The 14,001-nt window shown below is 47.6% G+C and overlaps 1 protein-coding gene across 1 annotated transcript in view; it reads right to left on the bottom strand.

Annotated features, from left to right (window-relative positions):
- NOS1 (nitric oxide synthase 1) overlaps positions 1-1,403 on the bottom strand; it is an 86,148-nt gene extending 84,745 nt beyond the window's left edge. The window contains exon 1 of the mRNA XM_060029297.1: positions 700-1,403. Coding sequence (XP_059885280.1) covers positions 700-1,403 — 704 coding nt within the window. The remainder of the gene's footprint in view (positions 1-699) is intronic.
- Positions 1,404-14,001: the final 12,598 nt, after the last annotated feature.

Here is a 14,001-nt window from a genome sequence, read left to right as displayed (position 1 = left end):
CTGACTCCTCGCCAGAGAAGGAGCTAGAATCACCCACTGTGTTGCCAGCTCTCCTTCCCCAGAGACTCAGAAAATGGCAATCTGGCAAATACAGAGGGGCTGGTACCCAGCTCTTCAAGTGCTAGCCTTGGCTCCCATATAAGCTGAGCAAGTCCAGCGTTTGGGGGGCGTCAGGGCCAATTCTCTACTTTGCCTCCATTTCCTCCTTTTCAAAGCTTCCTTGCACTGGACCGGCCATTACCAGGAGAGAGCTAGTCTGGGTTGAGGGTTACCCAGCTCTCAGCTCTCTGCGCTTCCTCTCTCTCCCCAGAGCCTCGGCATCCACCCACGCCCAAGCCTGCCGTGTACACGTGCCTGTCATCACCGGGTGACCTCGGGAAAGGCCCCTCCTCTCTGACCCTCTGTCTCCCCACTCGTGAAATGTGGATTGCAAAAATCCCCACCTTGTGGGGTTGCTGGAAGACAGGACCTCAGCTACCAGGATTATGAACTCTGGGTGTCACGGCAAGAGATACGTGCCAGACATTACGCCCACTGCGTTCCTGCAACAGCAATTTTCAGGGCGAGAGGCAAGCGTGGTTGAGTGGATGTACGTGTGCAGAAGACTGAGACACTCAGTTTAGCTTCTGGGCTGTGAGACAGTCGCAATACCTGCTCGTGTACAACACACGCACACACACATGCACCTGTGGAGCTTACCTGTCCACCTGGATTTCTGCGTCCTTTGTCTCCGCTTTGGCAGGTCCCCCTCCATTGACCCCTTTGCCCCCACTGGTGAGAAGACTCAGCACAGGCTCTATCTCTTTGAGCAGTTTATTGTTCTCCCCAGAACTTTTCTTGGCAGGGTCCTGGCTTGGGGGCCTGGGAGCCAGGCCATTGGTGTGGGAGAGCAAGCCAGCTTCCTGCCCCTGGTCTGGCACGTGCTGCGGCCCATTGTCAGGACCCGTGGCCCCGTCCACTGCCAGGGTCTGCTCTTTGCTGGCTGACGACTGGTGGGACAGATCGACGGCTGTGGTTGGTGGACCCAGGGGCCGTGTCACCCGGATGGTCTTGGGGGTCCCGTCCCCAGTGAAAGTGGTCTCCAGGTGCGTGGTGAAGCCCTCGGGACCCCTCAGAATGAGGACCACATGGGTCTCGGAGGCGATACCTCTGAGCACCTCCAGGGCGCTGTCATAGCTCAGGTCCACCAAGGGCTGGCCATTGACGGCAAGAATGATGTCCCCGGCCTGGATGAGGCCGCTCTGCTCCGCGGCACCCCCTCGAATCAGGTCGGAGATGATCACAGGTGGCTTGCTCACCCTCTCCTTCACCAGGAACCCCAGGCCCCCCACTTTGCGCTTGAAGAGGCGGACAGAGATGACATTGGGTTGGATCTGCTTAACGCTGAACATGTGATTCTCCATGGTGTCTAGTGTCCAAGGGTCGGAAGACCTCAAAATGTGTCAAGCCGAGACGATGTTGCCGGGAGCGGCCAGGCTTCTGGCTGTGACGAGAGGAGGAGCTGGGGGCCGGCGCTGCAGGGGCCAAGGCGAGTCTGGAGAGCGAGCTGCTCTCGGTCTTGGTTTTCTCTGCCTTTGACGTCAACTCAGCGTCACTCACTCATTGTCGTTGGGCTGTCGGTGGCATGATTTCCTGTGTCTGCCTCCTTCCTTATTCTCCAAGGAAGAGATGGTTGATCAGGCAGACGTCAGGGGAAGCAGCGGGACATGTCCCTAAGCAACAGGTCAGGCAGACCGGGGAGCAAACGTGTCTGGTGGATGTGTCTAGAGGTGACGCATGCTAGCGGGCACTATCCTCTGGGCATCGCCATCCCGTCAGACGCAGATCCAATCTGGGGCTTCCTGAGGTCAAGAGGAGGAAAAAGGGAGGGGAAGAAAAGAATTAAAAGAGAAAGATGCATGTGGAGTGTCCAACACCGCCTTCAAAACTAACATGGGAAACGCAGCCAACTGAGAAGTCTAGCCATAAGATGCTCTGGAGTTCTGAAGCCAACCTAGAAATGAAATCCTTCTTCCTCGAGGGGCATACCTTTGCAGGTAGCTTCATATTGCCTGGTTTCAACCTCAGGATCGAAGCCCTATGAGACCGAGGGGCTCCTTGGGGGAAACCACTGACAGTCAGCCCCAGAAATCAAATGGCAAGAACCAGAAGACCTCTCTTATCTCTTTCCCGCCGCAAGAAGTCACCACTCCAACCCGTCACGCAGCCTTTGGCTCTCCGAGTTTTGCAGCGTTTTCCATCCTCAGGTCAGGAGCTCGGTCGACAGAGATCACTGGGCTCTCCATTCTGGCTGCTCCCAAAGCCCGCCCACAACAAACCCACGGGACAGGGAATGACGCCACCTTCTATGCAACCACCGATGAGGGATGTCAACTGGATTTTATGACCATTTTTGTAATGATCGACAATCCAGGTTCAAAAGGACAGACGTGGCCACATTCCATACCGTGATAAGCCAAAACTGGTATAATAAATACCAAAGACGGGAGTCCACACCAAACTCCGGAGAGCAGTTGTGTACCACAGACTGTCTGAAACCCTAACGGAGAAACGTTAGGAAGCGTGGACTGTTAGATAAACACACAGCTGGTGCTCAACGAATATTTGTGGAATGAAGAAGAAAAAGCCTCAAAGACTAAAGACAGTGGGCACTTGCTGAGCACGCACATTCTTAATTTTTTTTCTCCTTTGATTTTCACAGTAACCCTTCAACCGATGAGAAGACTGAAACGTGGGCAGGTTCAGTGACTTGTCCAAGGTCATGTGCAGAATGACGGTGAAGGGAGGATTTGAACTCAAATCTGCCCCACTCTTGAGCAGGAGCTTTTAAGTTGATACTCTAGTTTAAAAAAGTTTATAATCTAGTGATTTTTGCAACTCCCACCAGCTCCCCCAGGCTCAGAGAAGTAAATGGGATAACAAAGGCCCATAGGGAGGCCAGTTGGAGATGCTGTGGCCCAGGTGAGGTGTGTGCACCTGTGGCACGTGCACAGCGGGCAGCTGTGGAAGCGTGTCTTACGTGTCTGGGGTGGGGGCAGGTGATCTGTGGTGTGTGGGTGGGGTTGGGGGGTAGGGGTGGAAGAGAATCCCTCCATCTCATTTCCTGTCCCCCAGCCCGAGCCCCGGTCTCCTCTCTACCCTGGCAGCCCTTGCTGCCAGCATCCTCAAAATGCCTTCGCACAAGGAGGGAGCCCCCACCTGCCACTATAACAAAGTGACACTCCCTTATTTTCCTTTTAGCGACTTCCCGGGGTCGCCCCAGGGCTGGGGCAGCTGATAAACTCCTGCTGCCTCTGAGAGTAGGGGGTGGGTGCAGATGCCACCCTGAGAAGGAGGCACTGCCTCCTGGATCGCCCTCAAGGCGGGTGGTGGTTAGCAAGTTCAACCTGCCCCTGTTGCAGCTTGCGTTATGCAACTCCGCCAGCCCCTCTCTGTGGGTGAGCAGATCATGAACACCCAGACCCAGCCCGGCTGCCTCCTCCATCTGGTGTCGCCGTGTGTGTGTGTTTCTCTCTTTGTATATTCATGCATCGCCCTCGTGCTGTGTCATTTCTCTGCTGTGTGTGTGAGCGTGTGCGGCCCATGTGTTGACAGGCGGAGTGTCTTTCAGCATCTTGCCGCCGGGGTTCTGGTTTGCAGAGAAAACCATCCAGAACCGCTATGTCATTCCTCACTGGGGAGGACTGGTCCACCTCGCTACCTGGGCCCCAGCCCCCGCCCCGGCTGTTGCTTCCTTAACTCTCCCGGAGCCCCATTTTTCTGGGTACCAAACCCAGGATGCTCATTGTTTAGTTGCAGGCAGAGACAGCTGGAACCTCCAGATCTCTCCTGAGTGTCCAAGTTTGGCATTTGGGCTCCGTTCTTTAATTCAAGAAGGGACTTGAAGGTGAGCTCTTGGGGAGGCGGGGCCCCCCAGTTCTCTTCTTCCCCACACTGGCTTGGCCAGAATTTGCCAAAAGACAGAGCCAGGACTTGGCTTAAGAAAAAAGACATAGGGACTTCCCTGGTGGCGCAGTGGTTAAGAATCTGCCTGCCAACGTAGGGGACACGGGTTCCGGCTCTGGTCCGGGAAGATCCCACACGCTGCGGAGCAACTAGGCCCATGAGCCACAACAACTGAGCCCGTGTGCACTTAGAGCCCGTGCTCCACAACAAGGGAAGCGACCGCAACGAGAAGCCCGCGTACCGCAACGAAGAGGAGTCCCCGCTCACCGCAACTAGAGAAAGCCCGCGCGCAGCAACAAAGACCCAGTGTGGCCAAAAATAAATAAATTAATTTTAAAAAAAAAAAGAAAAAAGAAATAAAGCAACCCACAAACCTCCCTGGCCACGCCCAGCTTTTCCTCTCTCTTTCTCAGCCGCTTTCTAAATCAGAGGAGGCTGTTGGCTGCTTGGGAAACTTGGGAAACTGAAGTGCTGTTTCTCAGACTTTGGCCCTAGAAAGACAGCTTGATCTTTGGAAGGAACTGGAGAGAGGCAGGGCTTAGGAGAGGCAGTGATATTCAGCGTCTGCTGAGAGACAGGGTGGGGCTGAACAAGCTCTCTGCCTAAGCAAGTGGCTTCTGAACCTTCACCAGGGGCAAAATCCTAATCTTAATAATAATCCCTCGACACTATCCCTCTTCCCCCACCCCAAACACACCTTCATCTGCTGCCCTGTGTTCATCCTCATGCTGACCGTGATCAGGTTCGATATCCCCAAAGAATACACTATGCTGCTGGAAGGAGAGCCTCTTGTCCTTCTTTGCAAATGTCCAGTATCCAGGAGCCGCCTCAATCCTGGGCCGCCCGGGGTGGTTGTCCCCCCTTCTGCCACAGGGAAGATTTTTAAGGTCCTTTCTGGCTCTATCTGTGTGTTTCTGGGGGAGTTCTTTATTTTCTCGGAAACTCTGCTTCCTTATCTGTAAAATGGGTCAAGTAATTCCTCCCTCCCTGGGTAACTGGGAGGATTAAATAAAATAGTAAGTGCAAGGCTTTCAGTAACTTCACAGAGCAAATGCTCGGAAGAAATGGCTTCCTGTTATCGTTACATAATATGTAGTGATTCGGGTTTCCTGGTTGTTAATTCAGTGCACGTTCTCCTCCGTCACAGCCTCTCCAAATGTACGTCATGTGCCATGTAGAAGGGGGCCCTATGCTTGAAAGCACACAGCGGAATCTCACGCCAGTCATGGTATGAGGCACTGGATACAGGAAGACGGGTACTGGGTATCCCGCCAACCTAGCTCAGACCTTTGGAGCCGTGATTTTAAACACATCACATGCATGTGCGCACCACAGCACATACCATGGAAACAGTACTTGGACCCAGGCTTACTGGAGTAGTTCAGTGGTTTCAGGTGTATTTATTTCATTTATCTTGCTGCGAAGAGATTCACGGCTGACTTTTGGGGACGCCCGCCAGGGAGGAGGGAGCCACAATAGACCAGCATCTGCTACTACCGTCTCGCTGTGTGACCTTGGGTGTGGCACTCCCCATCCTGGGTCCGTGTCTGCACCTGGAGGGATGGTAACAGCAGCAGTTTCTAGTGATGGAGAGTTTCCCGTGTGCTAGGCACAGCGCTGAGCCCTCTGCATGGGTGTCTTATTTCATCCTGACAGCGACTCTGTAAAGCACGTGTCATTTTTATCCCCACTTTACAGAAGGACAAGGTGACTGAGGTTCAGAGGAGGAAACTAGAGGGCAGCCCCGGCTCTAAGCACGTGGGTGCTGGGCACTCACCAGGGTTGATGCTAATCCTAAAGACAATCCCCTAAGATGATACCTCCCCCCAAACACACCCGCATCAGCTGCCCTGGTGTCATCCTCACCCTGACTCATCACGTTCAATCATCCCCATTTTACAGATGTGGACATTGAGCTACAATAGGGAGAACCGCTTGTCCTGGCTTGCCCATGGCTTTTCATTCTTAGCGCTGAAAGTCGGCCCATGTTAGGATGATGAGCAGCCATTAAAATCCAAAAGATCGCCCAGCTCCCCTACTCAAAAATAAGGAAGCAGAGGCCTGGAGAAGCGAGGGGGAGGGTGCTCATTCAACGTGGATCAGCCAGAGCTGGGGGTGTCTAGAGCTGTCTGTCCAATAGGGCAGCCACTAGCCACATGTGGCCATGGAGCCCCTGAATTGTGACTGGTTCCTTGAGATGTGACGTAAGAGTGAAATCTCGACTTCCCTGGTGGTGCAGTGGTTAAGAATCCACCTGCCAATGCAGGGGACACGGCTTTGAGCCCTGGTCTGGGAAGATCCCACATGCCGCGGAGCAACTAAGCCCATGTGCCGCAACTACTGAGCCTGAGCTCTAGAGCCCGTGAGCCACAACTACTGAGCCTGCGTGCCACAACTACTGAAGCCCGTGCGCCTAGAGCCCGTGCTCTACAACAAGAGAAGCCACCACAATGAGAAGCCCACGCACTGCAACGAAGAGTAGCCCCCGCTCGCCACAACTAGAGAAAGCCCACACGCAGCAACGAAGACCCAACGCAGCCAAAAATAAATAAATAAATAAATAAATAAATAAATAAATAAATTTTAAAAAGAGTGAAATCTGCATGGGGTCTCAAAGACTAGGAGGAAAAAAAGAATGTCAGATATCTCAATAATTTCCAATGTTGACTACGTGTTGAAAGGATCATGTTTTCGGTATACTGGATTAAGCACAATTATGAAAATTAATTTCACCTGTTGCTTTTGCTGCTTTTAAATGCAACTACTATACAGTTAAAAACCACACACGTGCTCACACTGCACTGCCATTGGGCAATGGAGGTCTCGAGTCTGACTGTCGTGGCTCCTGGACCAGAGCTCCTCCCTGCCACCCCACTGTCCCTCAGGTCCCCTCGAGCATCTACTAAAACCTAGGCAGGCAGAAGATACTCCTGCTTTCTAAAGAAGCCAGAAAAATGACACAGACAGTGAGCAAACGTCTCGTCACTTTTTGAGGTTGACCACTGGGAATTTTAGGTGTGATGGGGGTAGGAGTGGGGGAGAGAGAAGACCCACCTCAAACCATGTGAAGAGAGAGGTCATAGTAGGGGATCACCTAGGCTAATAGTCCAGGACCTAACATCTTGCTGTTCGAATGTCGTTTGAAATCTAACCCATCTGTATAGTGAATGTTTCATTTAAAAAATGATGCAGATCTCTATTTACAGGTAGGAAATGAGCTCCAAGATATATCATTAGGTGAAAAAAGAAAGGTGCAAATGCATACATTCTGCACATGTAAATGTAGAGAATATTCTGGAAGGAACGGGTAGCACTGGCTGCATCTTAGGAGGAATATTGGACATCAGTAGTAGGACGGAGACAGACTTTGCACTACCTTTTTTCCCTATTTGAATATCATTTAAATTATTATTTTAAAATCACAGGTATTACCATTTTAATGTGTATTACCACTAAATATTAAAGAAAACAACATCCAGCCTGTGAAGAACTCCCGGCTGTTTTCAGTTCGAACACCCACAAAATCTCTAATGAAGTCACGACCCTGTTTCCCATCTCCCTCCAATCTCATTTAAAAACAAATCCCAAGTCCTCCATGTCTTAAAAACCAAAATATCACCACCCCCAATAAAAACAAAAGACCAAAACTGTAACCCGACTGTGCTCTTTAAAAAAAACCAAACAACAAAACACAGCAAGACAACCAACTTCCTTACATCCCCGGAACTGCTAATTTGCAGTCTTTCCCCAGAGAGAGCGCCACCTGGGAATCAAACTGACGTGCTTTCTCCCACTCCAGCAAATCACAGCTACAAACCCGCCAACCTCTCTAAGCCAGGGGGTTAAGTTGGCGCTCTGTGTCTTGGGGATCCCAGAGACACGGGCGCCCTGCTGCCAGGGGGTCTCCCCAGCCACATAATTCCCCCAGTTTCATGGCTACAGTTTGTCCGTGATCTTCCCAGATCTAATAATGCCCACACCTCAGGGGCAGGAAGGAGCATCAGAGTCAGGAGGGCGAGGATGAAGGACTGTTCAGCGTTTGAAAGCACACCCTGAGAGGAGGCTTTGGGAAATCCCCACTCTCCTCGATCGCTGCTTTGTACAGCCTCTTTGAATGGCAGTTTGACAATATCCACATCAAAATTGAAAATGCACAGGCCCCCGGTACGCGGGCCTCTCACTGTTGTGGCCTCTCCCGCTGCGGAGTACAGGCTCCGGACGCGCAGGCTCAGCGGCCATGGCTCACGGGTCCAGCCGCTCCACGGCATGTGGGATCTTCCCGGACCGGGGCACGAACCCGTGTCCCCTGCATCAGCAGACGGACTCTCAACCACTGCGCCACCAGGGAAGCCCTGCACAGATCTTTGACCTGGCAATTCAATGTTTAGGACTTTCCCCTACAGAGAAACTGGAAAAACATTCTTACACACACACACACACACACACCCCTCTTCCTTGCAGGTTGTTCAGAATATCAAGAGATTAAGAAAATCTGAGTATCCATTAATAGAGAACTGCTACATAAACTATGGTACATCCGTGCAATGGAATACAGTGCAGGCATTAAATGGGGGGATTAGATCTAAAAGGACCAGTGGGGAATGATCTTTCAAGACACACTGTTAATTTTAAAAAGCAAGGTGGAGAACACCAATATATAAATATATTTGCATACCCATTGTATGTATTCATTTATATTTCCATGGAAGCTTGGAGATCCACTGAATATCTTTGGAAAAACACCCAAGATATTGGTAACAGAAGTTGCTTCTGGGAAAGGGGACTGGGAGGCTAAGGGTGGGGTTGGAGGAGGAAGCTCACTTTTATTACATATTCTTTCATATTGTTCATTTATTTTGTACTATGTTTCTGTATCACCTTTAAAAAAAGAACAAGGTCTTTGAAGTCAGACTATCTTGGATTTGAACCCTAGCTTCTCCATGTGGCTTTGTGATGGTGGTCAAGTCACTTAGCGTCTCTGAGTCATAGTTTTTGCATCTATAAAGTGGGAATGATAATAGTATCTCCTCAGGTGTGTGTGTGAGGATGGAATGAGATAATAATTAGTATTTCCTGAGTTCTTACTATGCACCATATGCAATGGTAAGTGCTCAATAAATGGTACTCTCCCCACTCCTGTTACTAATAATTAAAACGCAAGCAGCCATTATCCTACTGGCCATCTGTAGTGCCCAATGGACATATGTTGTTTCAAGTACTTTGTGCAGAAGGACCAGGTAAGAGCTGTGGACACACAGATCGGTCCTGCTTTTCAGTGGAATGGGAGCCTGTCACCGGCTCCTCCTCAGAATCCTGAAAGAACAGAATTTGGTGTGTTGGAACGTACTCAACAGAAGCAGCCAGAAACTCAGACACTGCAAGTTGGTGATGAGTCAATACCACTAGGGTGGGGTGGGGGTATTAGTGGTCCAGTCCATCAGCAGGAGAGAGCTACAGGGCTGTCATCCCTATGTTGGAATAGATCTGGGGAATTATGAAAACTTCATTTCATCTTCATCTTGCAAAGCTCATTTCTATGAACTAGTTCAGCTAGCTGTACAGCACTATATCCATCCCACAGACAGAAAATTCCAGGGTTTGGGGTGAAGGTTCTTAAGTTCTTTCCATCCACGGACCCCCTCAGTGGCACAAAAATCCTCGCAGATGTACCTTTGCCCCCACTCTTGACAGACACACCACATCACCTTGAGTGTCATGTAGGGGTTGAAGGCACGTGCATTGAAGCTGGAAAGACAAGGGTTTGTGACCCTCCTCTACCATTTATTAGCCTCAGACTCCTTATCTGTCAAGCAGAAGCAATAAGTTACAGGGGCTAAGTGAATGGGAAAACATTTGATGGGATAATCCATGTAAAGTGCATGGTGCTCCTATTACTTTTAGATGACACCTCGAGGAAAATGAAGTATCTCAGCCCAGATATGTGAACATAATCATGACCAAGAGGGTGGCCTCATTACTATAAAAAGGAAACATATTACCAGCGGTCTCTGAAACAGTTCTTAAGAGTCATTACAAGGAGATGGCACATATATTCTACCCCTGATAAAACTTACCCTCTTTTACTTTCTTTTTCTTTCCCCTTTTCTCTCCTTCCCTTCCTCTCTTCTTTCCTTTTTTTTTTTTTTCATTCACATCACCTATTCATTCATTAACCCTTACATAGCTCCCAGCTGGGTCGGCAAGGAGCTTGGCACTGGGAAGTAAGAATAGACAATACAGACAGCATTCCTACCCTCAGATCTCCCAAGCCAGGGGTGAAGCAGGGAGTAGAGAGAGATATTAGTGACAAGTATAGTGAGTAGAACAAAGTGGAAATACAGGGTGCTAATGGGAGCATGGACAGAACACTTAACATAGTCTGAGAGGTGGTGGTCAAGGAAGGCTTCCTGGAAGAAGAGTTAGGATACAGAGTTGGCCAGATGAAGGGGTGCAAAAGGTGGAGGAGAGAAGGCACTAGAGGTGGGAGGGAGCAGGTTTGAGGCACTGGGCAAAGTCCACTGTGGTTGGAGAAGAAAGTCAACATCTTTCAAAGCTGGAGAGATCTTCAGGAGCTAGATCATGACAGTCTCTTGAGAGTCAAGTTAAAGATTTTGGACTTTATTCTTATAGCGATGGCAAATGCCGGAGGGATTTGAGAAAAGAGGTTCTGTGGTTAGATTTAGATTTTATTAAGATGCTGGATGGAAAATGGATGGAAAAGCAAGTCTGGCTATTGGCAGCTCAGTTAGGAGGCTGCTGCAGGCCAGAGATGAGAGATGATGGTGGTTAGAATTAGGGTAGTGAAAGGGAGGAAGGAGGAAAGTGGGTAGATTTAAGAGATATTTAGGAGGTTGCGTCAACAAAATTTGGTGACTGATGTCTGGGGTTAGAGAGAAGGAAAAGTCCAGAAGGACTTTCCAGCTCTGGTTTCTACAAGCAGATAGAACATGATGGGATGAAAGAAAGGATAAGAATGAATGAAACTCACTTGATAGAATTGTCCTTCTTGAGTAGTAATAAATAATTTAGTTTAGTATATTTCAAGAGTCAACATTTCCTGATGCCATTACTTCCTTAATTCTGAGAATTAAGGGGGATTACAGCAAATAGACTTGACTTGGCTCATTTCCCCAGCTGTGCCATTTACTGGGTATTTGATCTGGGGCAGGCCATTTTTAATATTTTGAATCTCAATTTCATTTTGTGAAATTTAAAAGGTAATAACAACTGCTTCCAAGATTTTTGTGAAGATTAAATAAGACGGATGCTGGAAAGAGTGCTTTGTAAACTGTAAATGTCAACTGCAATGGTAATGTTGAGTCTTTATTTTTAGGAGGACATCAAGAACAGTATCCTCCAAATAGCAACTCACTGGTAATGGACACTCAACCAAGTTTCTCCTCATGCCTGGCATCCTTGGGTGCCTCTGGTGCAGGGAAGCTGGGTCAAGAGGAGGGCAAAAGGTGCTCATGGAAGGAAGAAGAAGTAAGAATGATTATTTTAAGGGAGGAGTGATAATATCCGCTCCCTTAACTCAAAAGTTCCTTGTAAATAGATCACAGCATCCACACAGGCTTGAATCAATTAAAAATGAATTTCAGCAAAGGGAGAATACATTAAGTAGAAAACACAAACTTACAATAGCAGGAATAACTCACATATGTTGGATACATCAGTAATAACAATAAATGTAAATGGTTTAAACTTAAGTAAAAGATCAAGACTCTCAGATTGGCTACATGCATTTGCAGTTACCCTGTATTAGCATGGACATAGGGCCAAGGGTCAAGGACAGGAGGGAAAACAATTCACCAAAGGAGGTATGAGCTTGGTATACATCTGCTGGTCACTTAACTCTAAGGCAGATAGGTGTGCTTTGAATTGAAAGATGTAATTGACTCTCTTCTTAGAATATGTTAGCACCTAGTAAACACAGAAAAAATATTTACTGAATAAACGATCAGCTATCAAAGCAATATCTTTTACTAAATTTTTATTAATTAGGTTGAAATATATGGAATTAGCAGTTTTGTAAATGATCAAATTCTCCACTTTCCTAGAGTTCAACCTAATATTATGAACATTTTTATATGTAAGAACTTTATTGAACTATTTAAGTTCATTCTTGCAACAACCATATGAAGGACATGACATTATTATTCCCATTTTATAGGTGTTGAAACTGAGGCTCAAAGATGTTAATTAAGTCATAGAAGTTTATCCAGCTAGTGTCAATGGCAGGGATTCAAACCAAGTGTGTAGGAACTCAAAAATCTTTGCTTTAAAAGAAATATTAAACTCTATTTTAGCCACAAGAATGTTCAGTTTCAGAGTTTTTAAGCAATCACTTCACCTACAAATAACGACAACTCAAAGTCTTTGCTTTTATCACTTTCCAGGTACTACTGTGTATTTTTATTTCAGCTGGCCTGATCACCAGCTATAACTTTAGTAATTGGAAGTTGAAAGGGACTCTAGGAGTTTTCCATTCCAATGATTCATAATATGGAGTCTATGGGCCCCCTACAGGGCTCAGGAATCCCTGAAAATCCTGGAATTGTGTGCAAAACTTTTAGTGCACACAATTAGTGCATATGTGAATTTATATGGGGAGGGGGCCCATAGCATTAATACGATTTTCTAAGCACTCCTTGACCCAATAAGCAATAAGAGTAGAAGTTACTGGATTAATCTTAATTTTACAGATGAGGAGTTTGAGGCTCATAGATGGGGAAGAACTTGCCCAAAGTTCTTAGAGTCAGAACTAGGATTCAGGTCTGTTGCATGATTTCTTCTCAAACTCAGGTTACATGCTCATTTTCCTTGCCTTCCCTGTGAAATTAGGAAAGTTTCTCAGGGACCTGTTTTCAACAGCAGTGCTAATCTCAGGATGTCAGCTGCAGCCTTCTTGGTACATGCCCTTTCTGTCTGGCTATACCGTTTCTTGATTATTCAAAATAAGCCCAAGGAGTCAACTCTCTCCTCATCCGTCCCCTCCTGGTGAACCGTCCCCAATTACTATTCACCTCTTCAGGATTGATAACGGGGGGTCTGAGGATACCCCGATAGGTGGGGGTTAGGGGCAAATTGTCATAAAAGATGTGCATATAATTCTAGGATTTTCAGATATCCCAGAGACCTGTAGGGGTCCACAGACCCCATACTAGTTGCTTGTCAAGGTAAATATTATAGATCAATTTCATAATTAGGATAAAAAGCTAGTTTATTTAGTGTTGCTTAAAGGCAGCCATAAGTGATAATGTAGTTCTTAAAATAAAATAAAACTTAAGACTATCATACTAGAGACCCCTGCTACAACTCCTTCATTTACCCAGCTTTTATCGAGTAACAACTTTGTTCTCAGAAAGGGTTATTCTAATGAACTATGAGAATGTACGCACCTTGAAGACAGAGATCACAGTTCCCTGGTTTACGGTTGGACCCTCAATGCACAGCAAATTGCTGGGCACACAGTAGGTGCTCAATATGTCAAAGTCTCAATCTCCAAGTCTAGAGCTATTGAATGAAGTAGCCCAGGCGGGAGGTGAGAGGGACTGGTGGAGATGGTGGGGAACTGGAGAGCCCATGCCATATCTAGAGGGCCATTCCAGCTGGTGGTTGCCAGGAAGAAAGGCAGGGCTGGGATTGGTTCACTTCTTATCTATTGCAGAGAAGTGATAAATAGCCCACTACAAATGAAAGAAGAAATAAATGAGGCTTCACATATTTGGATAACAGCACTTGGATTTAGGAAAAGGAGAGCTGAAGAGGGGGGATCTCAGTGGAGCTTCTAAAATCACCAATGATGGCCATGGTCTAATGGCTTGCTATGTAAGGTGTGGTCATGGACCACAGACATCACCTAAGAGCTGGTTAGAAATGCAGAGTCTCAGTCCCCACCCCAGACCTACAAATCAGAATCTGCATTTTTAAGAAGACCTCCGAGTGAAACACTGGTCCGGTTTGCCGCTAAATGCCTGTGTTACATTTTTGCAGTCGAATGAAGCTTCAACCAGAACACTTCAGTCTAGGGAGTGTGGTAATATCAGGTTGAAC

Source organism: Delphinus delphis, chromosome 13, assembly GCF_949987515.2.
Source record: "Delphinus delphis chromosome 13, mDelDel1.2, whole genome shotgun sequence".
Taxonomy (NCBI): domain Eukaryota; kingdom Metazoa; phylum Chordata; class Mammalia; order Artiodactyla; family Delphinidae; genus Delphinus; species Delphinus delphis.
This window is presented reverse-complemented; position numbering and strand designations above follow the sequence as displayed.